General features: G+C 49.0%; 1 protein-coding gene across 2 annotated transcripts in view; it reads right to left on the reverse strand.

Moving 5' to 3' along the window:
* Positions 1–25,556, reverse strand: part of CACNA2D2 (calcium voltage-gated channel auxiliary subunit alpha2delta 2) — a 211,585-nt gene that overhangs the window by 127,062 nt on the left and 58,967 nt on the right. For both annotated transcript variants that reach the window (XM_041425943.1, XM_041425942.1), the window contains exon 3: positions 1,564–1,680. In XM_041425943.1, the coding sequence (XP_041281877.1) occupies positions 1,564–1,680 (117 nt within the window). The remainder of the gene's footprint in view (positions 1–1,563; positions 1,681–25,556) is intronic.

Here is a 25,556-nt window from a genome sequence, read left to right on the forward strand (position 1 = left end):
GGGAGCCACATGCTGTCCAGGTGTGGATCAAGTTTGCTACAGCCTTCTGTCACCTGTGTCTTCCTCCAGCATCTACAGGTGCTGCACATCTCTGGAACATTTAATATGATATATGCTCAAGTATGCACACAAACTATACGAGCACAAGGATGCAAGTTCACATTAAGAAGAAAATTGGTCTCCCTGATTTTCACTTCCACAATCCCAAATGCAGTGCTGACAGTTTACACCTCTTTAGTCCCACTTCAGCTCCTTCCATTCAAGCTAAAACACTCGGTGTGAGTCCAAGCAGGATCATTTACTTTGCAGAGTAAGAAATTGGGTAAGCAGCATCCTTCTTCACCAAAGTCCCTACAACCACCATCTTTGTCAAGCACTGTGGACAGCCTCACACCATCTGGACACTCAGGCCAGACTTTGAGCACCTTTGACTGAGGTCCTGCCTTGAGTCTTGAGACTCCCGTAGCCCACATGGGTGGCCTGTGATTCCTGTTGCATACATTCTCCCAGCCACTTCTCACTCACTGTGGAGAGAGGTCACTTCCAAACCCTCACTGCCTTAGTTACACCTCAGTTACTGCAACATCCCTTCTCTCACCACAGCACATTTCCCATCTCTCAGGTTGAAAGGTGACCAGGTCTTTTTGGCTGCAGTACCTCTGTGGACACATCAGCTGTGTTACCTGCTCCAAGCCTTGCCCTTGTCCATCACCCTGCAGACACCTTTTCAGTGACCCTTTCAGTGCATCAAGCTGCATCCCGCTGGCCACGCTGCCAAATGCCCACTGTACAATGTCATGCCAGTTGATGAAATCGTGTTTCAGAGAGGACATCTCAGCTCCTGGAGGGGAAGTATCCATACCCCTCTGCAGTGGAGAAGGCTGTCCCCCTCTCCAGGAAGGCAATTACTTGTCTCTGCCCCAGCAGCAGAGCATGGCCCTGCTGCCACCCCGCCGTAGCCACTGCTGGGTTTTACTGAGCAGCACCATGGATCAGGTCACCTTCCTCCACTACAGAGAAAATGAGTTCATTTTAAGGAGTGTGACAAAAGAGCACAATAGATTGGAAAGGTATGCAGATACCCATGAGGGCAACCCACTCATGCAGTCACAGAGCTCAAGTCCCAGGCACCGGCACAAGCCCTTCAGGCACATCATCTCATAAACAGGAGAGGCTCCACTTGTTCAAAACACTTCCATGAGTGATAGCAGGGACACAGCAGTCCCTCTGCTTCCAGTACACCCCCAGTTAAATGACTGGATCAAATTTGCTGCCAGGCTTTTGCTGTCACTTGTATTCTTGTGGCAGCACCTTCAGGTGTTTGCATGATGGTGGGAGGAGATAAAAAGCAAGGAGGTACCTAGAGGACATCCCCACATGACACATTCTTGCCTCACATGCTCCAGATGAATCTGTCCAACTGCAGGATACAGTTCCCAGAAAAGGCCACACAATCACAGAAATCACTTTGAAGCTGAGATCATACTGCTACACCAGCATCAACTCTCTTGTTTAAGCTGAGCATCTCCATCAAAGGACCAGCACACAGGCCCATCTCCTTACCTTTAAAGCACGGACTTTCTTGGCCAAGAGGCTCTCAATGTCCCCTGCGACCTTCTCCACCAATTTCCTAGGCACATTCTCCTTGACTTCAAAAAGGCTTTTATTGTCATCGTAGATCTAAGAGGGGAAGCAAGAAAAAAAGACAGTCAATATTAGTGAGGAGTACAGCAGTCTTCCTACAGAAAAGCTGATCCTCTAACAGAGAATTCGAGCAATGTGGATTAGGTAACAATATAAGCTTTGGAAATGAGGGGATGAAGAGAAAAAAGGCTTTGCAGCCAAAAAAACCAGAAATGTAGTCAACCTGCTGCCCACACCACTGGCTCTACAGCTGCCTGCTTTCATGCTTGCAGGCAATGGGAATCCCACCCTCTCACTCAGAAGCTGAGCTGCCCATCCCTGCCTCTGCTGAGCCATTCCTGTGGCACAGGCAGAGCCACCATGACTGCTGCTGTGCCCTCCCTCGCCCAAAGGCACCCCAAAGCCCACTGACCACCTCCCCAAAGCCACCTGCTGAGCCTGGCAAGTGCAAGCCCAAGTCCCTGCCTGCAGGGCTTGCTGGGTGCAGGGCCTGGCAGCAGTGGGGCAGCAGGGCAGGCCAGGCTACCAGGAATAAGAACAAGGGGATCACATGAAGGAGGATAAACCCCACATCTCTAACCAAGGCATAATAATTTGGCACCCTCAAGAAATGAGAATTTTTACAACCAGTCCAGAACTTGGCCAGACTGTGGTGGGTAGAGGCACAAATCTATACCAGGATTATCCTGAAGGCCAGTACAGTTATCTGTATTTGAATGTTTGCACCCAAAGTGGCAGCAGTGGCCCACAGGCACATCATACAACTGCAGGGAACAACCCCAGACCCAAGGGAGGTGCTGTTGGCATCAGCACTGCCTCAAGAAGAAGGGATCAGTCCCACCAGAAGACTTCACAACCACGAACCCCTCATTCAGCTCCTCAGATGATTTTGTGACTTGTTAACTCCACCTGCCTGCAACCCAGGTGCAGCCAACACAGGGTCAAAGGGAAGAGTTTATTGCCATCATCTGAAACTAGCAAAAAAAAAAAAAATCCTCAGGCCTTATATTTTCTTAAATAAGGTACATGAAGAAAAACCACAAAGTAAATAGGATTCTGCTTCTCTCTTTATCATCAGGCTACTTGCAGATACCTTCAGCTCCAGACATGGAGACATATGGGAACAGAGAACCCTCCAAGGAGAGCTGGACCTCCCCAAGGAGGTAGCAGACTCCACACTTAACTGCAAATTCCATGCTAAGCATGTCTGGCACCTACCCAAGCTTGCATGATCCCTAGGAGCTGAATCATGCTTCCCACGGGACCAAACCCTCTCTTTGCTGGAGCTTCATCACAAGTGAAAGACTCTGTCTGTAAGTGGTGGTTTGTTGCAGACCTTGCCATGAGGACCAAGGCTGCAGAAGCAATTTCTCATGACACATCTGCCCTGGGTGTCAGAGCAGCACCCAAACACAAACAGTAAAAAAACAGCTTCCACAGCACAAACGTGTACCCAGAACCTCCTCCATTTCACCCAGGACTAAAGAGAGGCTTGGCCAGAGGCACCCACCAGGCTCACACCATCACAGCTCTTTCTCTTGGTGGAGCCAGCAAAAGTAAAGGTACAGGCAGGCAGGTGCTCAGGATCTGGATAGTGGCACATCACACAGCTCAAACACATGATGACACCCTCTAAAATGCTGGGAAATTCCTTACTGCCCTCTATTCTTTCTCCAGACCTTATAACAAACTGGAATGGACAGCAAATCCACTTGCTGAAGACAGCTGACAATGAATTCAAGAGCCAGAGCAGAGACATTCCCCAGCTCCAGCCTCCCTTTTCCTTTCTTGGGTAAACAAAGCAGTTTCTGAGGCTGAAGCCACAGGAGTACAGTGAGACACTAAGCCCAAGGCTGCTCTTTCAGCTGTGCACAGTCCCTCCAAACCTACTGGGTTAATCTCCAGGCTTCCACTTTGCTTTTTGCAGCTCTTGCTGGGGCCCCTGCTCTGCCCAAGCTCCTCCTTTCTTCCATGGCATTAAGAAATTCCTAACAGCAGTCTCTTCCAGCAGCCTTGTGTCCACATATACCATTACTCCACTCTAACTCTACTCCAGCAACTCCTTTTCCCCCCCAGAAAGCCCCAAGGAATTCAGGTTGTCTGCCCTGGCTGCCAGAAGAGTAACCCATCCCACCTCTGTCAGTGGGGCAGCACACAAAAGGCTCAGATCTGGTAGTCCCTGAGGTTTCTGGAGAAAACAGAATTTCTGTGAATTTTCTTCTAACTCTACTCCAGCAACTGCTTTTTTCCCTTCAGAAAGCCACAAGGGATTCAGGTCACCTGCCCTGGCTGCCAGAAGAGTAACTCATCCCACCTCTGTCAGTGGGGCACCACACAAAAGGCTCAGATCTGGTAGTTCCTGAGGTTTCTGGAGAAAACAGAATTTCTGTGAATTTTCGTGGTTACTGACTTGCAAGAGAACAGCCCATGAGCCAAGAGCCAGACATCTGTGATCCTCATCTGACTCCTCAGTCCCTAAGAGACACAGGGAGCATGGCTCCAGTGCCCTCCCCAAGGCTCTGCTCTTGCATGCTCCACACCTGCCATCCTTCAAGGAAAGGCAGCCCTACAACCTGATTTGTCTGAAATGGGCTTCACCCAAATCACTTTGGTCCCAAACCACCCACACTTCACATTAATTTGGCAAGCCCTGCGTGACTCTGTGAGCACAGGGACTCCAAAAAGGATGCTTTAGTAAGAGAAGACATTTAAGAGGCATCCTCAGACTCCAGAAGAAATTATTTCATAGAATAGCTTGGGTTGGAAGGGGCCTTAAATACCATCTCATTCCATCCCCCCATGGGCAGTGACTCCTTCCACTATCCCAGGTTGCTCCAAGCCTTGTCCAACCTGGCCCTGAACATTTCCAGGGATGGGGCAGCCACAGCTTCTCTGGGCACCCTGTGCCAGGGCCTCACTACCCTCACAGTAATTAATTTCTCCCTAATATCCAACCTCAACCTCCCCTCTTTCAGTGTGAAGCCATTCCCTCTTGTCATGTCACACCATCGCCTTGCCCAAAGTCTCTCTCCAGCTTTCTTGGAGCCCCTTCAGGCAGTGGAAGGGGCTCTGAGGTCTGCCCAGAGCTTTCTCTTCTCCAGGCTGAACACACTCAGCTCTCCCAGCCTGTCTTCACAGCAGAGGTGCTCCAGCCCTTTGGTGATCTGCACTGCCCTCCTCTGCTCCTCCTCCACCTGCTTCTTATGTTAAGGCTCCCAGAGCTGGATGCAGGATTCCAGGTGAGGTCTCACCAGAACAGTATAGAGGGCAAGAATCACTTGCCTGCCTTGACCCTTTGATGTGGCTTTTGATGTGGCTCAGGATAGAATTTCTAGATGTTCTTCACATCAGAGCTCCATCACAGTCTGAGCTTCAGATCAAGAAGCTTGTATTGCCAACAGCACAACATCCTGCACTAGATAAGAGCACCCCCACATTGGCACAGAAAGGGTTAAGCAAGGAAAGCTCAACACAAAGCAATATTCTCTCACACTCTTTTTTTCTCCCCTTGGTAAGTAACAGCACAACAAAGTCATGTGCTTGGAAGATGCAGGATACCTCCAGCTGAGCAGCAGCAATTAGGAAAGCAAAGAGGAGCAATCTTCAAGGAGAAAGCTTTGGGTACAGAGGGAGTCCTGACATTAGTATTTTCCTGTTATAAAACAGAATTGTCTCCTGTTGGTTACGGACAGAAACGGTACCTGTCCACCAGGGAGGAAAGAACAGAAAAAGAACCCAGGAGCTGTTCCTCCAGCCCTCTCTGCCGCTGCAGAGCTCTGCAGTCTTCGTGGCTGAACAGTTCACCGGCATTAATTAGAACAATCCAAGACAAATTAACAGTGACCATACGTGCATGAGAACGTCCCAGACAGGCAGGGGAATGAATGGTGGGGGCTCCAGGGCTTCAGGCAATTCAGAGAACTTCACAGCCTCCACTGTAGCATTTTGCTCTGGGCTGTTCAGAACGTGGCCAGGTTTTACTTGTCTAAGGTGACATTTCCCATATTGGGTTTTTCCTTCAGCTGAATCAAAGGGAGGATTTTCTGGCCAAAGACATCCCGAACATTCCTCAACGATGGCAAAAACCTTTAGTTTTGTCAAGATTAGAAAGCAATTCTCATTGAAATTCTCCTGTGATCCAGTGCTCTGGGACCTGTTTTTGAAATTAGTAACACCGGTGACCTCGGAGTCAAGGAGCTGCTGCTTGTGAGTCCACGTTTGTACCCTCACACCCGGCTGTGCCGCACCCTCGGGGAGAAGGGCTGCACGTTCTCTGCTCTTGGCAGACTCGGTTTTACTTGGCAATGCCTTGAGCAACGAGCCCCATCCCCTCACAGCCCCCCTGCCAGGCAGGGCAGGTGGGTGGCAATGCAGGGAGACGAGCAAAGCCAAATGCTGCACTGCTCCAACCACGTTGAAACAAGAAGTAACACCTGTGTGTTAGTCCTGCTCAGTGTGGGTGGCAAACCTGAGATTACTGAGCAGGAGAAGGGCTATAGAGAGTCCCTGAATTACCTACAGAGGGAGCAGCCCTCAGGCAGCACAGAGGAGGAAGCTGCTGTTCTCAGAGAATGGGGATTGAGACCACATTATGAACTGCAATCTCAATAAAAAGTCTGGGAAGGGCTGAAGCTGGATGCAGTAGCAGAAGATCCAATCCTGGCAGTGGAAAGGAGTCCAGCAGTGGATGCTGAGAGTGAACTAATAAGTGGCAAGAGCAGGGAGAAGTGGGAGGGAATATTAACAGCAGCCAAACAATAGAAAATACTGAGCTGAAACAAAAAAATAAAAGCAAAGAAAAGAAACAAAGTAGTGGCAGGTAGGGGGAAGAAAAATCCAACTGTTCAAGACAACCTGCAAGATGAAAAATTTAATCCTAAATACTCCTAAGCATAGTGCAATTACAAACAGCCACAAAAATGATTTAAACCAGCCCAGAAGTGCTAAGTGGCCTCACTTAAGAGCAAAGCTGGTAACACAACCAACTTGTCAGCACATGTTCCCAGCAACACCTGTACAGCCAAGGAGGCAGATCTGATACTGCCTTGAAACACCCATTCCCTAAATTCACTTGTTTGCCTTGCTTCTAATGCACAATAAATGATGCTCATCTCTGCCTTTAATTCCCTCTGTGCCTATATATTCAGGGAACTGTCAGAATTCAGAGAAAGCATTTTCCTCTCCCCAATTCCCTGTGAGCACACCCAGCACCATGAAACTTGGCAGCCTGAGAAAGGAACGAGTGCAGAAATACTCCCATAAGTGCAGAAATCACCATTTGATGAGCTGCCATGAGAGAGCCCAACACCTTCCCATGGGTCAAGGTATCCAGTGATAAAATGTGAAGGAAAATAACAAATCTCAGGAGAGAGCCCTGCAAAGCACCACTAGAAAGTAAAACTTGTCTCCTCAGCCTCCCCTTGCCAACTGTCTCCAGCCTCCTCATCTAGGATGTGAGGGAGGACACTGATGGGAGGCAGGGATGCGGGGTACACCTGCAGCCCAAAGCAGACCCCTCTCTTCTCATTCCCTCTATCCCCAGCTCCATGTCACATCTGCCAAGAAGAAGCCCTTCCTCAAAATCAGAGGGGCAGCCCTGCACTGTGCTTGCACAGCATCACCTCCATGCCAAGACTCCCCCATCACCTTCCTCAAGAACAACAGCAACCAAAAAGCTGAACCCCAACAGAGCACCTGGTAACCCCAGCAGCTCTCAGCTCCCCTGGGCCAGAATAGAGCTGCACCCACAGCTCAAACCCCACCTGGGTTTGCTCAGAGTCCAGCAGGGAGAAGCTGTGGCACTCCAGCTCCTGCTGGAAAAGCATCTGATCTGGGTAATAGTCATTTTCCCGAAATTAATTTTTTTCTCCACCCTGTATGAATCCAATACACCAGGTTTGGACAGCTGCAGTCCAAACAGCAGCATTTAATCACAGTGCAAACCTGGCATGTTTGCAAAAGAGCAAAGTACTACGTGCAGCAACAGAGAGGCTGCCTTCCTGCTCCCAGAGCATCCCACCTCAAAGCTGGGGTGCTCCAGGTGAGGGAGGCCAAAGACTAAAATCTCTGCACATCTCTGCAGACACCTACCTAAGATAGCCCCTATGCCCCAGAAAAGGGTCTGTGCCATGTCATGCCCCACAAAGGCCAGCAAGCAGGAAAACAAAAGGATTTTCCCAGCCAGCATTATTGTGGGAGGCAGGGAAGGTCTCTGTTCAGGGCTATACTTCGAGCTCCTGCAGCCAGACCAGTGCCTGGCATCAGTGTTGTACAGTGACCCAGATCTGGCGTCTGCAAAGGGAATTCATCGGTACGGACAATAGTGCAGCAGGATACCTGCCCTGAAAGGCACTGCTTGCTCACATGCTGGTCTGGAGCTCCAGGATCTGTGGGTTTCCCTCAGACAAGCATCAGTCTGGCCCAATTTGAGTCCTAACTCACTGGAGGGTCCTACCATTTCCCCACAGAGCTCAGAGTAAGAGTGAGGAGGAAAGAGGAGAACCCTTGTGCAGATTTCCTTTTGCCTTGAGTACACAGAGCAGACCGCTCTGATGAAGTGGGAGCTTTGAGGAGAATTGGCCAGTGGTATAAATGACCAACAAGAGCACCGTGAGATGGTTAAGGCCAAGCACGGAACACTGTGGCTGGGTGACAGGGAGGAAAAGGAGTGCCAGGCCCCAGAGATCCTGCTGGAAGGCGGAGACTGCTCAGGGCCATAGGCAGAGAGCAGAGACAGCACGATTTCCATCTCACCCCTCATCACTGCTGCACCTACTGCTGTTAAATTTCATTGTCTGGTGCTTATAGCCCTTGCAATGATGGTAATCATCGTGGTGTCTGTGTTACATTAGGAGGATGTCAGGCTCGGCGCAGCGTCAGGGGCAATCGAGCAGGCAGTGATAAGAGCCACGGCGGCCTCGCTGACAGCCCGCCAGGACGGGCAGTGCTGCCTGTGCAGCTCCTGCGGCAGAGCCGGTCACACACCACTGCGGGGGCCAGGGGATGGGCACTGGCACAGCAATGGCTTTCTGGAGAAGCAGTGATCAGCCAGCAAGGTGCTAGATCCTGGTTTTCCCTGTTGAAGAGTCACGATGGAAGCAGGCAAAGGGTAGCAGCTGCAGGTGAGCGCTGGTGCCACAGCTCAGAGAGGGCTTTGCAAATCTACCCCACACCAGCTCCCAGAGCTGGTACCATGGATGCCACCAGCCCCGAGGGCACAGCTCTGTGAGCACAGCCGTGAGCCCAGGTGCCCATTGGGAGCAGCGTGGGCAGTGGCTCCCTCAGAGCCCCAGCTGGCCCTTGTCACCAGCCCTGCCTCGTCCTCGGCGCAGCCGCTGCTCCGGCGCCTGCAGACGTGCTCCAGCGCGCGCAGGAGGAACAGCTTGACATTTACTAACCCCAGCTCCCTCTCTCCTCAGTGCCATTTCCCTGCTGTGCTCCATCCTTCCAGCTCCCTCATAAAAAGCAAGCACCCTCTGAGCAGCTCTTCACAGCTCTCCCGCAGAAGCAGGACAGGGAAATGTGAAGTTTAGTTGCTCCTCAGGGATGGTCAGCTCTAATTGAAGCAAACAAACCATAGAACTGAGGTCTCTCTAGTTCACTAAAGATCCTGCTAAAAGGCAGCAGTACCACAAAGAACATGGGGGAAGAGGGAAAAGCAGCCCACACCACTAGGGGTGGAGAGGTGGAGCTGCTCCAGTGCTGTCCATCCTGCCCCAGCACCTGCACCTCCCATCCTCTCTGACACTGGCTGGACTTCTGCTTCCTTAGCACAGGATCACCAGCTTCTAGAGCTGAGACTTCATCCCTGCCAGCCCCAAAGCAGACCTGGGCCTGATATACATAATTTAGCAACTAGGCAGGGATAAAGGGCTATGCATGGTTAGCCTGGATTATAGCAAACCTCTCCCGGCCTGGAAAGCAGCTTTTAGTCTTCATCATCCCAAACCCTTGTATGGGGAGCTCTCAGAGCAACAGACCTGCCTGGATGTTTGCAGAGCGAGAATCTCCTGAAAGGAAATTCAGTATCACACAACTTCCAACTTGGTCTTATCCTTTCAGATAAAGGGCTACAAAAATAAATTGCTCCATAGTTGGAGACAGAAGGTCTCAACCAGGATGGGAACTCTGCCCAGGCCCTTCTCTGCACACTCACAGCCACTTGGATGGCAGGGGCATTGCTGCCAGGTCAGGGCACAAGCTCCCCAGAGCCTGCTGTGCTAATGTACCAGAGAGCAACTACATCTTCTCAGAAAAATGCCCAAATGCAGTCAGACATCACATGATCTCTAAAATACAAGCTTGTACAGTAAAACAGAAACAGAAAAACCCCAACCTGATCCTGGAATCTGGCTCCTCTCTGTGTTATGTGGGACATAAGAAAAGCTCTAGTAAGGAAAACAGTATTTGAAAAGGTACCTCAACTACTTTCCTTCATGATTTGTTGAAAAGGTAGCCAGTTTATATTATGTCCACATAAAACACACCTACTTCAGATCAATGGCATTGAAATTGCACCTCAAATGCCCTGGGTGCATCCTAGGAGGGGTGCTGTCACAGATAAAGATGTGATATTTCACTAGATTTCAGGGTGGATATTGTGAAGAAATTCTTTACTCATAATGTGGTGAAGGCCTGGCACAGGCTGCTCCATCCCTGCAGTGTTCAAGGCCAGACTGGATGGGGTCCTGAGCAATGTGATCTAGTGGAAGGGGTCCCTGCCCCTGCCCAGCATCCCTAAGAGAGTGAACAAGATGAAAATTATTAGGGAAAGATAAAGCAAGAAACAGATCTGCTTCTCAGATCCCTCCTGGACCCCATGTGGTTGCAGTTTTGCCTTTTGCACAGCTGCTGGAGGATTTAAAACTCTGGGGTTTTTTATTCCACTGCTTTTCTCCCAAGGCTAAATGTTTAGGACACTGAAATTACAAAAGCTCATGGAGACCCAAAATGGGATCTCACCAGACTCCACTTCCCTAGCAGTGAGGAGAATGAGAAAGGGGCCACCGCTGCCCTGAGAGAAATGAAAAGCACTTCACCAGGCTCCCCTGCAGTGCCTGAGGCAGGGCTGCTGCAGGTGGGCAAAGGCTGCTCCCCATCCCCTGGGAGCGCACCCAAAGCACACACAGCCCTTTGCTCTGCCTTGAGTGATGCAAGACTCCCAGATCGTCAAAGAGTTGACTTTAAATAAATAACCAGACCTCCTTCCCAAAACAGCTTTATCTTCCTTGCCAGAAATGCTGTTGCTTTTTGTAGGAAAGGCTGTGGAAAAAGGCTGTGCAGCCTCTAATACTAAGGCTCCCAGACATATTTTGCAGGCTTCCTTTTATCGACACAAGAAAAAGAGTAACAATTACCCCACACTGCCTTTTATTTTTATTGATGGCTACCACTGGCCAAATTCAGCTCTCAGCTGCAGTGATGCAAATTTGGGATGGCTCCACTGACATGGAATTAAACTAAATCTCTTATTAGAGCTAAAGCAATTGAAATCTAGGCCAGCATAAGTCAGCACTGTCAACAGTTACCCCCACAGGTTTCTGCAGAGTAATGATCTATTTTAAAGAAATAGAACTTTTAAAAACAGCAACTTTGCAATTCGCTTGATTTACCTTCTGATATAGGTGCTGGGGCTTTCTCTGCACTTCAGACATTCACATTTACAAGCTTTTCTCCCTAATCTTAAGCACTGGAAGCATTTCTGTAAAGGCACAGGCTCACTGGAAGCAAGGCTGGAAGACACCCACCTGTCCAACCCATCCCCTCTGTCTCACTCAGGACCCACCTAACAGCTGTTTACAAACTCTGCTCTAATCTGCTGGTGGTGGAGAGCCCAGGCTTCCCTGGCTGATATCCTTTAGTGTTTTTGTAGAATCAAGCATGGTTTGGGTTGGAAGGGTTAAAGAACACCTTGTTCCAACCCCTTGCCCTGAGCAGGACCACCTTCCACCATCCCAGGTTGCTCCAAGCCCTGGCCAGTCTGGCCCTGAGCACTTCTGGAGATGGGGCAGCCACAGTTTCTCTGGGCAACCTGTGCCAGGGCCTCACCACCCCACAATAAAGAATTACTCTGCCCTCTGGCAGTGTGAAGCCATTCCCCATTGTCTTCTCAGTCCATGCCCTTGTCAAAAGTCCCTCTCCAACTCTCTTGGAGCCCCTTTAGTCACTGAAAGGGCAGCATGCTAGAAAGTCATTACTGGTGTTTAATATAAACTCCTCTCTGCTGTGGAATAGGCTCATAAAGCTTTGCCTTATCACCAGAGGATATGGAGAACAGATTTCCAGACAGCTTTCTTCCACACATTTCCAGACTCATCCTTTTTCCTGCTAGTGCCTTCTGCTCCCTGAGCCAGTGGGGTTCAGGAGCTGTAACAAGAACACACCATGTACTGGAGATTTTAATAAAGAGGTGACCCTCTGCAAAGTCGTTTCAGCTGAGATTTTCAGCTTAGTCCCACCTTGAAAGCATCACCAGCAAGACTCAGCAGTGGCATTAAACCCTACAGCTGGCAAACTCAGCCCAGGTTTGTTTTCAGCACAGTCTTGGAGAGGTACAGGGGCAGGACTGATATGTACCCACAGAGATCCCAGGGGATGTGTATTCTTAAGGCAACCTGAGGGGTCTGACATCCAAATGGAAAGACTCCACTAAAAAATTCAGAAACCTCTGCAGCATCACAGAGAACAGGGCTGGAACAGATCTCTTCTACTCAAGTATTCTCAGCCTGTTCCCGTACCCCCAGCAAAAGGTGGTATCATGGATGTTTCATTTCTAACATAATTACCACAGTTCTCTCATTCCTAACCTGTTCCTCTGACTTGTTCCTAAAGAAATCCAGTGATGGAGATTCCTATGTTTCACAAGACAAAACGCTCTGGTACTTCACAATCCTATTTGAAAACTTTTTATGATGCCTAAGTTGAAAACCTCTTGCTGCAATTAAAAACCATGTTCTTGGTGGAAAGACCTCAAATTAACAAAGGACAGGCACTTCTGCCTTGTGCTGCTGTGCCCTTTTATTATTCTGAAGATTTGTCCTACTTTAGTTTTTACTCTTGTACGCCAAAAAATTCAGATTCATTTATTCTTTCCCTACAAGTTAATGCTTTTCATACCTATGTGTCTTTGGTTCAAATTACAATTAATGTGACAATTAGACAATGTCCTTGGTAGAGCATTCACCAGGATGCTATTCCAAACAGTCCTCAAAATATCCAGCATCAGTCAAAGCTGGGCACCTTTGGTCAGGTGTCCAACCAGACACATCAGCTTCTGAAGATCTTGCGTGTAGGGTCCATGACTTCCTGCTCTCCACAGGGCCAAGGAGGAGGCAGCAGGATCCTGGCATCACTCCTGCTGCCACTGTACATTGCTAGGATCACAGGAGAGCTGTCCCACAGGTGACAGGTAAGGAAAAAACCTCAGTCCCCAAGGCCCCATTACCTTCCAGGAATAACAGGGTGAGTGAAGCACCCACAGTGTGAATGCCAGAGCTGGGCCAGGGGAGCCAGAACTCCCAGGGCAGCCAGAAATACTCAGGTGTCCTCAACCACCATCACACACATCTGTGCACATACTTGCACCCCACTTGCCTTGTCCTCTCCTTCTTCAGTTCTTCCCCAGTGTCTGAGGGCTCTTGTCCCTGCTGTCCCAGCCCTTTTCTCCTGCACATAAGGACACACAGACCCAGGGCTGAGCTCCAGAGCCACCTGTGTGCACAGCCTAGCTCCCGACACAGCTCTGCTCTGTCACAAAGCAGTTTAGGCTCCACACCTGCTCCCCCTATGACAGCCATGGTCTTAATTAAGCTTTAGGCACAGGCAGGGAGTAATTGGGGTAATTTTCTGGCACTTAGGGCTGAGAGAGCGGACTTGGTCTGTATTTCCCCCCTTGTCATGCAGAGAGTACTGACCTGCCTGCGTGATCATTGCCAAATCACCTTCCTGTGTTCTGCACTGACCTCCCACTTTGAAAGAATTTATTGTTAATTTTTTGCAAACCATTGTGGAAGCCTTAGAGGAAAGGTAGCACAGGAATGGAGACTATTAATATTCCACCAAGAGCTCTAGGGACCAACCAGCACATTAAAGCTTCTACAAGCAGAAACAAAACTCTTGTACCACTCAAGCCAGACCCCCCAAAGCACTGGCAGATTTTTTTCAGTACTTTCCATCAGCATCAAGAAAAATGTATTTGGCCTGTCATTACACATCCAGAGCAATGGCCCTACCTAACCTAAGAAAACACAACAAAGGCAGTGTAGGACCAGGGTGGATTCAGATCTACTTGGTGTACGAAAAAGTTGCATCGTGTACAGTAAAGAATTCATCTCCTGCTGTTTCCAGCGTAAAGTTAATCAAGGGCAGAAATTAATCCCTCCTGACAGCATGTTGCCAATTTCTGATTTCATCCCCATTTCCTTGTAGCTTATCAAGGGAATGGGAAACTTGTAGCATGGACAAGCCTGTCACACGCTTCTTTCTTTGGAAAAGGCTCACACGCACCAGCCACAAGCTCCTGTACCCTGAGAGCAGCAGGTCCGTGCTCTGCACGCACACAGGTCCCCTCACGCCCACGCAGATTCACCCACCATTGCACAGGTAGTGAAAAGTCATGCATATGCTTGAGGCAAAATATGTGCCCAACCATCAGCTTTACTCCAAGACAGTTGGAGGAAGGAGGGAAAACAAGAATCAGACGAAAGAAATCCTCTCCCTGGAGCGATAGCGCCAGAAGAGCAAAGTGGCATTTACAAATCATAAGCACTTCCCCACTCGGTGCTCCTTTGCCCAGAATGTTAATTAGCATTACTCTAAACAGCAGCAGCACAAGCTGAAACCCAAGCAGCCTCAATTGCTTGAAAAGAAACCTGGTTGGGGGTTTTTTCAGATGAGACATTTAAACTCAAATGGTGAGACATGTGATGGTGATGCAGCAGGTGCTTTTTAATGCCACCTTGTAACTTCCCTCCTAAAACTTGGGAGTGAGTTCTAAATAGAAAACTATAATTTCCAAGGGCTATGGGATATTGCCTCTTGTTCCAAATGTCAGGGGTTTAATCTAAGCTTATTTTTTCAAGCCCAATGGCTCATGGAAGGAGCCCCACAGCATTGCAGCAGCACCCTGCTCACTCCCACAATCCTGAAGTGTTTCACTGCACTCCAGGCTGGGCAGCCCCCAAGGCTGCTTTGCAATGCAGTTTAGTTGATCACATAATAGAAAAGTGGATTTGCAATTATATTAATAATAGTGCTGACTTGGGTTTGTGTCATAAATAAAACTTAGATGATTATATAGACCACATATATCTGTGTTTGGATGATCAATACACATCTTAAAGTACCACTACATTTTAGCTACAGAAAGTGTAGCAGGAAACAGGCTTCATAATTTGCTTCTCCTTTAGTGCCATTTGCTTTTCTACTGCATGTCTCCTCATCCAACTTGTCAAAATTATCACCACCATCAGAAAACCCCCCTGCCCTGAGTGAGCACTGCTGTCTTTCTGGCACACCTGGTGCCACAGCTTATTGTCAAAAGGAACCTGCACTCCATCTCCTGAAAAACACAAATAGGGCTGCTAGAATTAATTCCTGCTGAAATTAGAAACTCAGCAACATCCCATGGGCTGAATTTGGTTCTCAGCACCAAAGCACACCCAGCTCCACACCTGAGCAAGGCCCAGACTCGGCAGGGATGGTCTGCACTGAGCACCTGGACAGTGAACATGCCACCACCTCAGAGGGGTCCTAATACAACGGCAGATCAGAAGCAAAACAAGAAAACCCCAGTGTTTTCTCCTCTGAGAGCACAGTGCTGGAGCATTCACCCCATTACCTCAGAAGTGAAGTGCTGTTATGAAGTACCAGAATTGGGGAGGGAAGCAGAGCCTCAGCCATAAACCCATCAGGAGAGCAAACGTGTTTCCAGCCACTTGCTGAGCTCACAGGAGAGCTGCTTCCCTCCCTTCCCTGCGACAGAGCCAGGCTGCAGATCAGACCTGGCATCACCAGCCCCTGCATCCCAGCCTCCTGCTCAGGCCACGGACATGTCCAAGGCAAAACAGGCATTTTGCACATCTCCTGCAAGTCTGGGGATCTGCCCTCCTTCCACTTTATTTTCCCAGATCCCCTCTGAGGCTGAGGAATTTCTCAAGTAAGCCCCATGCAGAACCACTTACTCAATAGGGCATAATTGACTCTTGTTGCAAAGAATTAAGTGCTCTCAATAGAGATGTCCACTTTTAATCTTCTTTTTTTTATTCTTACTAATGAATTAAGCCAAGATAACACCAAATAGTTCCCAGATGAGACTGATTGTCAAGCAGATGAGGATTTTATCAAAAGATTTTTTTTTTAAAGTCAACTCAGAAAAACCACAATAAAAAAATCAAGCAACCAGAAATGCCTCAAAAAAGCATAGAGTAATCTCTCCAGGAGATTCCTTTCCCAGTTATATTGTTTATTACTGCCTCAGCATGGTTTCTAGTTATGTGTGCATTTGAAGAAAAAGAGGAAAAAATGCCTGAGTTCACTAACCTCCTGTATCTGAACCTTAGAATGCTTTGGTGAACATTTTGAATGAAATGACCCATAAAGTGATTAACAGTTTGTTAACTGGAAGGGCAAGTCACAACACCACCACAGAAAGGAAACATGCTGTTTCTGGATAAGCTGGGGAGTTTGTTCATGGACACGGATGTTCTCAATGGTGGGGGGTTTTCCCCTTCCTTCCTTTTTCAATAAAGGCTTGCTTCCATTTTCTCCTACCTAGCTCACTTCCCCACAAGCCCACTACCCTTTACATTCATGAACTAGTATCCAAACCTGTCACAGACACTGCTTCCTGAAGATGACTCCTCCAAATTGCAGAAAACACGTACTGTCTATCTTGGCTTGCTCCAAAAATCTCTCACACACAGCCTGGAAATGTCAAGCACTGTGGCTCCCATCATCTGCTCGCTACATCTCAAATGCTTTTTCAGATCTTTCTGTGCCCTGCTACTCAGAGTCCCTGTTCTTGTCTCTTCACCTTGATAAGGTGCAGGGAGAGCTCCATCCCTCCTCATCCCTTTCCCAAGCAGCTCATGGCTCCTAGAAAGAGAAGATCACAGCTCCTACAGGGGTGACTAACCTGGTTATGCAGGACCTGTGATCTGCATCTCCAGTTGCAGTTCCCTGCATGAGGGGGACAGCTCTGATTTACAGAGCTGGTTTGCAGCCTGTGTGACTGTCTGACCAAGCTCATCTCGCTTTCTGGAGAAGGGAAGAAGAGCAAGGCATGAGGATCACCCCTGAAGCATCCCGTATGCCAAAGTTCTGCAGTGTATAGGTAGGAAAAGGACAGGACAAAGCATGGCAGAAGAAACAATGCCTGGAAAGCCAGGCTGATCTGCTCAGGAATTCAGCACAGTCTGCATGGCCAGGCTGGACAGATGCTGGGGTTGAGCTGAGGAGTTTCACACAGCAGATGGTCAAGGAGCTGTGATTTGCAGGTAATCTAATAATCAAGTAGTTGTATCAGTGGGGATATGAGCCACGGGGTCATGAGGGGTTGGCACACTTTCCCCTTTCTGTAAAAGTCATTGGACAGTGTAAAGCAAGGACATTAAGTGTTTAGGTCCCAGCTACATCCAGCAGCACCTTCCTTCCAAAAACATCCCTGTAGGACATGACCAGGAGCCAAAGCTGAGATGACACCATTAGTCCGGAATCCACAACTGGACCACGACAACCATGGGGCTGCCACCTCCTCCCCTTCCCCCTTACCACAGCCCTGGTGCCAACACAAGCAACGCTGCAGCAAGGCTGCTCAAGTCACTGACCCAAATAAGCTAACCTTCTCAAAATTTCCAGCTGGGAATATCAAACTCTGAACATGTTATGCCAGCTTGAAGCCCTTGGAGTGCCAGGAGCGACTTCCTCACCTTGTGCCACTGCATCAGATACAGGATACCTGTGGCAGCAAGAGAGGAGGAAGCAGAAAAATCCCAGGACAAAGCCCTCCAGTGAAAATAAAAGCCATGTTTCTAGAAGCAATGAAATGCCAGTACTCAATCTCTACAGCCCCCAACAAAAAACTCTGTTCAGACATTTTTTTTCATTAACTGTCACAAAATGATGCAATGCATATAGTGTAATTATGCTTAAGTGCTTTCCATGTTAAATGTCATTTCAGTTATCACTTTTTAAATGCAATTTTTATTGAGTGCACAATAATAATTTAGCAAGTAAACAGGCAAGTTACAAGAAAAGAGTGGAAGTGCAGAGGGAGGTGGGAAAGCCTCAAGTGTGACAATGAAATGCACTGGGGTACATGGAGCTGTTACTTCTGAAAGCTCAAAAAGAATTATAAAAAAGCCATAAATTACAAGGTTGCAAAATGCAATAAATTACAGCCTCTACAAAAGGCAGATAATGGAAATGAGAAAGGAGAGAGGGAAGGGGGAGGAATCTACATAATTTGTCACCACTGACCCCAGACATCTGCACAGCCTGCAAAGAGCGCTGGAAATATTTGGGTGTTTCAGCCTCCTCACAAACAACAGTGCTCAGAGGCCAGTTGGGAGTGGGTCAGCTTTAGGGGCACTTCCCCTCCATCAGCACAAACACAGGATTCCTCCCTCAAATGGGCAGTCTTCCCTGCAGACATACCTTGGAGAAACCAGGGAGCTCCAGGCTGTAGACCAAGAGCCCCATGCTTTGCAGAAACTAAAACCCATCAGTCTGCCAAGGCAAGAGCAATGGGGTGCAATCAAGTGCTGGCACACTCAGAAGGGAGAGGTATGAATGTGCTTAATCCCACCAATAACCACAGAATGGCTTGGGTAAGAAGGGAACTTAAAGACCATCTCATTCCACCCCTCTGCCATGGACAAGGACACCTCCCACTAGACCAGGGATGCTCCAAGCCCCATCCAGCTCAGCCTCAAACACTTCCAGGGATGGGGCAGCTACAGCTTCTCTAGACAACCTGTGCCAGTGCCTTAAACACAGACTTTCAAGGGTACAACCCTTACTAGTTCCCCTTTGCAGAGAAAGGTGCTAGGGGCCTTGGTGGACACCAAGTTGACCATGAGGCTTAAGCATGTTTATGCAGCAAAAGCAGCCAATGGTACCCAGGTCTGCCTTAGAAGTGCCAGCAGGTCAAAGGACGTGATCCTTCCCCTTCACTCAGCACTGGTGAGGCCACTCCTGGTGTGCTGAACCAGTTCTGGGATCCCAGCACAAGGGAGATATGGAACTACTGGAGAGTGTCCAGAAAAGAACCACTAAGATGGGTAAAGGACTGAAACATCTCACGTATAAGGGAAGGCTGAGAGAGCTGGGACTGCTTATTCTGGAGAAGAGAAAGCTGAGGGGGATCTTATCAGTGTCTATAAATACAGAAGAAATAAATATGAAGGAGGGCTGTAGAGAAGGCAGAGCCAGGCTCCTCTCAGTGCTGCCCAGTGGCAGGGAAAGAAGCAACAGACACACACTGAAACACAAGAGGGTCCATCAAACCATAAGGAAACAACTGATTATTCTTTCCCCCCATTCCCATTGTGAGGGGGACCAAGTACTGGTAAATGCTGTCTAGGGGTATTCTAGCACCTCTCTCCCTGGAGATATTCAAAAGGACTGAACAGAGCCCTGAGGGACCAACTCTGACTCTGGGGTCTTTAATACAAGAGGTTGATATTTTTTTACCATTCAGGCTATGTGGAGATGCTGAACCAAAGATAGCAGCAAAGACAGACAACCTTCTACAGAGCAAGAGGAGCTGGCAGCCAGGAGATAGCCCCTGCTATGGGAAAACACATTCCCAGCAGAAGCACTCCTCAGCAGCAATGCCAAAGTCCTTTGAGGAAGACAACAACCCACATCCCAGGCACGAAGGGCAGGAGCAGGCGAGATGCTGCCAGGTGTGGGAAGGCTCAGCTCCCTATCGATTTCACAGCCGGCTGGGTCCCTGGGAATCAGAGCCCTCGGAGCTTCAGGATTTTCAAAATGAAGCCACCAACAGAAAGGAAAAACCCACTAGAGTAAAACCAACAAACAAAACAGAGGCAGCCAAGTTCTGAGAGTGGAGATGAGCAGGATCTTAATCTCTGGAAAATTAAATCAGAAGAAAATGAAACAGGCACAGATTTTGGCTGACAGAGAGCATCCTCCTTTCAGGAGCATGTATGCCAGGTTTATTTGATTAAAACTCTTCAGGATGGAGAGAGAAGGGAGTGTTTTCATTACTGAAGTGGGAGTGAGCAAGAGAAGGAGGTGGCCTGTAGTTGCCATAGGATCCTTTTTAGTACTAATGGTAGCAAAGAGTCCCAGTGGGTAGGAGTAAATGATTGTACAGGTGATTATTTAATTCCCTGGGGATAGAACTTTTTTTGCAGAGACTGGGTGCAGACTTTCTGGTGTCTATTGGAGCTCTCCATTGGGCTTATACTGCAAGCTCTGAAATAGTCTGGCAGTTGTTTTTACTGTTTCCAGACCTCAGGGAAGAGGAAACCAGCTTTGGTTGACTGGGAGCCTAAAATGAGGTTTTATTACTGCAGTGGCAAGTCCTGATCATTCTTCAGCCAGCACCGAAGGCATAGGACACTGACAATGGCACCTCAGGGCCTTCTTGAAATGAGCTTGGCAGGGCTCAGCTTAACTCCCAATCTGTCCACTCTTTTCCCTCTGTCTAATCCAAGTCCCACCTACTGAACACCACCAGAAGAAAGCCTGGGCAGCATCCTGAGCATCAGCCAGGGGAAAAATCCATCTTCTCAGCCTGTGTGGGCTGAGAGGCAGTGGGAAGGAGAAGCCTATGCTCATGCCTCCATTATAGCAAGAGAGGCTGAAGTAACTCAGGCAGCAGAACAAACTGGGAAAGGTAGGTCAGGCCAAGGCAAGCCAGCAGGACACAGGCAGGCTGGCACACATGGCAGAGCCAGCAGCACATACTGCAGCCCCAGTGCCCTGCCAGCACTGCAAACCAGGCAGAAAGGCTCCCCGGAGAGAGGGCTGAGAGCTCCATGGTCCCCTCCTTCTCTCCACTGCTCCCTGAGCAGCCCAGCCCCCTGTGCTGATGTGCTCCAGCACAAGTTGCTAATCAGGGCACAGCATGAGCAGGGACCAGCAGGCGCTGGGCTCCAGCACTTTTTTCCCAGCAGGAGCTGAGTGCTAGCACTTCCCCTGAATTACCAAAAAAAAAAAAAAAAAAGGAAAAAAAAGGAGTGGAAGGTTAAAGGGAATGCAGATTGCAGTTCCCAAGTGAAGCAGTAAACCCCAGGGCCTGAGTGGTCCTGCCGCTCTCTCCTCTGTGCTGCACTCTGGCCTCAACTTGCACTGCAGCATCATAACAATGACTTGCCTGCACCAGCTCCTCTGCCCACAGCTCAGCCCCATCCCAGGAGCCCTCTGTCACCCACATCCCTCCTCCTGCCATGGTGCTTTGCTCCTCTCACCCAGCTCCCCCTTGGCCCTGCTTTCAGAGGAGACCAGCTAACAAGGACAGTGCTTTCAGAGCCCCTGAGCTCTGTGATGCCAAGTGGAACAGAGTCACTGAACTTTACTAGAGACACCCAGAGGTGTTGCCAGCCCTGGCAGCTCACACCAGCCTCTCCTGCAGATGGCTCCTCTGTTCATGCTGGTAACCAGCAGCTCAGGATGCTCCTCTGCTCATAAGTCACTGTTCCCCAGGCACAGGGAAGAGGCAGAAGTAACCCACCCACCAGTGGCTGCTAGAAGGAAGCAGAAACCAAAGCACGAGCCAGTATCCTTCCAGCAAGATCACTGTACAAACCCACAACAGTTCATTTAAGCTCCCACATCTCCATGCTGCCCTTGCCTTCAACCTCATGTGCCAAAGAACACAAAATATTTTGCAATTCTCCTCATGCCAATCGATTCCAATGCTGCACTGGTTTCACCCATGTCTAATGGGTTAGAATAAAGCAAAGCCTGTCCTTACACTCCCTTTGCTCTTGCCCTGCTCTTTGCCACTACAGCACAAAGATCCTTCTGCTCATGGCCAGAAGACTATAACCCTGTTGAAAAAGTCTGCTCTGTAACCTCTCAGCCTCCAATTTATATGGACAAGAGCTGCAAAAGCAATTTGCCATCTCATTTCAGGATTCTGCCAGCAGCTACAACATGGAAATGAGGCAGGCTGCTCTCTGTTGCAGCCCTTAAATGCTTTGACTCACTTTGGTCAGGCTTACCCACTGACATTGCTGCCAGCACCACAGTGCCCTTACTCGAAGCACCCTGACACCCACAAGGACAGGTTAGTGAGGGTTTGCTGCCTGGGATATGATTTCTACCAAGTTTCCAGATACGTAACAAAAGCTACATAGAAACTTGGGCACAGAAAGCTGGAAGCCCCATCACCTCCCCAGTAATCCTAAATCTGATGAGCCCCTACCTCATCATGCCTCTGACCACAACTCATTCCCACAGTGCTACACCAGGTAGAAACTGTAGCCTTTCGAGTTCCCTTTAGAGCTGGTAAATTCCTCGCCTGCCTCTTGCCTTTCCTGCCCTTGTCCAGCTCTCCCCAAAACATCAAGGAGACAGAATCATTGTACCAGCTCTTGATTTTGGGAGACAGCGAGTGATGGCCCCAAAGCAATCAAAATGGAGGGCACAGCGCAGGAGAGCAGGGGAGCTGGAGTCAGGCTAAATAAGGGGACACCCTTCCCAAACAGCCCCTCCTGGCACAGGCTGCCCCCCAGCAGTGGCTGTCCCCTCTTAGTGCTCTAGAACCAGGAGGGATAGATCAGGGCTGCTGAATGTCCCCATGAAAGTGAGCAGAAATCAATGATGTGCCATTCGAGCCCTTGAGATAATCCTATCTAATCAAACAGACCCAGAGAAAACAGCATCTTACCGGCCATAAAACACCAGAGGCTTATTCCCCTCATAAATACTGAGCTGACACCACTACTGCTACAGCCCCTTTGGCTTCTCCTTCCTCCTCTCCCATCCTTCCACTTGAATGCTTGGCTGCTGACAGCTCCTAATAACTTGGACTCTGATGCGGTCCCTGACTGCCTAATCAGGGTTACATTAATGAAGTGGTTATCTCTTCCAGCCTGACCCCAAAACATCCTCTGCAGAGCAGAGCCCGTGCCCAGCACACCAGGGAAACAGGTACTTTCAGCAGCAGCCCATGGCTGGTTGGGGCCAACTCTGCACCAAGAGGCAAACCCAAGGCAGCCTGAGGGAAATCTTGGCTCTGCTCAAGCCCACAGCAGAGATGCTGATATCTCGCTCTCATTTCAACCTTCATGGCTGTAGCAGTGGCCTGGGTCCCATCTCTACCCCTTCTCCCAGACAACTTTCCCAGAGCTATCAGGAACTACCCAGCACAACCACAGCAAAGGAATCTTCCCACACCCTCTAGTACAGGGTGAGGACAAAGCACAGCTGAACATGATAAGTTTCAGGAGGAGCTTTAGCTGGACCCCGCCTGCAAACGAGTATTTGGCACTTTTCCTCTGATATCAGAGCTGTCCCAATTATTACCTTAGAGCTCTGGGCTAAGAAACTCCTAGCAAGCCCTGAGTGCTTGGCTGCACACCCAAAAGAGACCTGCACATGTCACAGTGAAATGAAGTTCTGAAAAGGGGGACAGTCTGACACTTCCCTGTCTGCTGCCACCCATTGTCACTGAGTTCACGTGCCACCAGCTGCAACACAGGTGATGCAAATCATAGGGAGCTGCTAAGTTCCAGGACATTTCTGCAGACAAGCTCACCAAGGTGACATGAGCTAGAGCTGAAGGTCACTGATGGTCCTTCCCAGAGACAGAGCAGCCCAGGTGATGAGGGCCAGCTCAGGAGCTGCCTGAAATCAATCCTTCCTCTATTTTGCCTAAGGAGAGGACTGTTCCCATGAGAACTCTTCAGGAATGCTATCCTGCTTGCAATAGCCCTCCTGTAGGGTTTAGTCTTGCTCTTGGCTTCACTAGTTTTTGCTTCCAAATTCCTGGGAACCTCTCAGTGTGCTCAGTCTTTCCCATGAGGAGAGCTCTCCAGACTAAGGAGGAATCCATCTGCTTCTCAGAAAAGCAGGACACAGCACACAGCTGGGAGAGCTTTGGGAGCCTTTCCCCACTTCCTGCAGGGTGATGGAGTTTACCACTGCTCCCCCAGCTCTGCCAGCCTTCCTTGTGCTTCAGGGAGATGCAACAGAGACCTTTCTCCCTCTCTTCCCTCCCCTCAAACAGGGCAAGGAGGGTGGGAATAGCAAAGCCAAGGGGAAAAACAAAACAACAAAGCACTGTATAATCTGTATATTTCACCATTTGGCAGAGGGGATTTTTTAATCATTTAATAGTTTTAATCCTTTATCAGATGCTCATCTAAGAGGATTTTGCTGCACATACAAGATTTGGTACAAATTCATTTGCGGTAAATATACTCATTTAGCAAGTTTATTTCCTGCCTGGGCACTGAGGGAGGTAAGTTGGCTGTTACTTGACAAAGGTGGCAAGACCTTGCTGGAACTCCTCTGTGATGTATTTTTCCTCATTCTTGCAAGCCAGCATCTCAGCTACTGGAGAAAAATGACATTGGGCATCCTCACAGCTCAATGTCCCCAATATGGGGGGGAACACCTATGGACAGCACCAACCCTGCACCTCAGCCACAAGGGCACCTTCTCCCAGAGGTGTGCAGACACCCACCCTGCCCTACTAACTCCACACTACTGGAGGCTTGCTGGCTGTTTCTGCACCAGTAACTAAAGGGGGACACAGCACTGCCCCAGCACCACCCACACCAGAGCAGACAGTCGTGGCCCAGGCTCCCCGGGGCATTTTGGCAGAGACAGCCCAGGTGAGGTTAATTTCTTCTGGGGAGAAGAGGTCAGCCACAAGGACACGAACCATGCCATGCCACTTGTCTTCAGAGCCAGAGAATGGGACAAGCATTTTTACTTTTTAGAAAAGCTAAAATGCTGATGAAAGCCCATGGGTTTGAGGCAGCAAGCAGACTGGCAGAGCTGGCTGCTGCAGCTCTAGAGAGAGGGTGCAAGCCAGGGGAGATGGGTTTTGTTCACTCCTGCTGCATTACTGGCCCAGCCACATCCTCTTGTGCCCTGTGGCCGACAGTCAATCAAGGCCAGCCCAGGAGAGCCCTGCTCACACTGGGTGACTGCAGTGTGTTGTGAAGGAGAGCAAGGGACACCTGAGAGCACAGCTGAGGCACAGCTGCCCCCCCCAAAGTCCCTCTATGCAGCTGAAATCGCCAATTCTCAAGGTACTTTGGGGAGAGGAAATAGGAATGAAAACTACAATGAATTTACACCTGAGGCTCTGTTAATTTAAAAGTGGCCAGAAGATATCATCTATATTATAAGAGCGATGTGCTCTGTGTGCATGCAAGGCAACTGCTGAGGCACTGCAAAGGTTTTCCAACTGGAACACAATTCATAGGATATAAAGATACTTCTTTAGATGGCTTAAAGCTACAACAGAGCCTGCTGCAGGGCTGATCATTTCTCATGTTTTTGTGCGCTTCAGTTTCTTTATGTATTTGCTTTCGGCTAAATACTTAGAAATACCCTGTAGGAACTGAAGCTGGATCTCCCAAATGCCAGCTCTGTGATTAACCTGTGGGTTGTTCCACTGCCAGCCTCTCTCCTCTCATCTCACAACCTCTGATCTTCATCTAGAGAATGGAATAAAAAGTTTCCACTTCCCCACAGCTGTCAGGGAATGCACAAATCCCTCTTACCTCTCTTTAAGGCCAGTACAAAGGCCCTATTTAAAAGAAAAGGGCACACAATATTTCCCTGATGCTTTATACCCTCTTAGGGCAAAACCCAAGAGCCACATTTTTGTGTTCACAGAGTAGGGAAGCACACAAGCAGCATCAGTGTCAGCACAATTTTTTTTTCCATTTTTTTTCTGTGTTGTAGCACCTGGGCCAGAC

This window comes from Onychostruthus taczanowskii, unplaced genomic scaffold (genome assembly GCF_017590055.1).
Source record: "Onychostruthus taczanowskii isolate IOZ18803 unplaced genomic scaffold, ASM1759005v1 scaffold9, whole genome shotgun sequence".
In the NCBI taxonomy this organism is placed as follows: Eukaryota; Metazoa; Chordata; class Aves; order Passeriformes; family Passeridae; genus Onychostruthus; species Onychostruthus taczanowskii.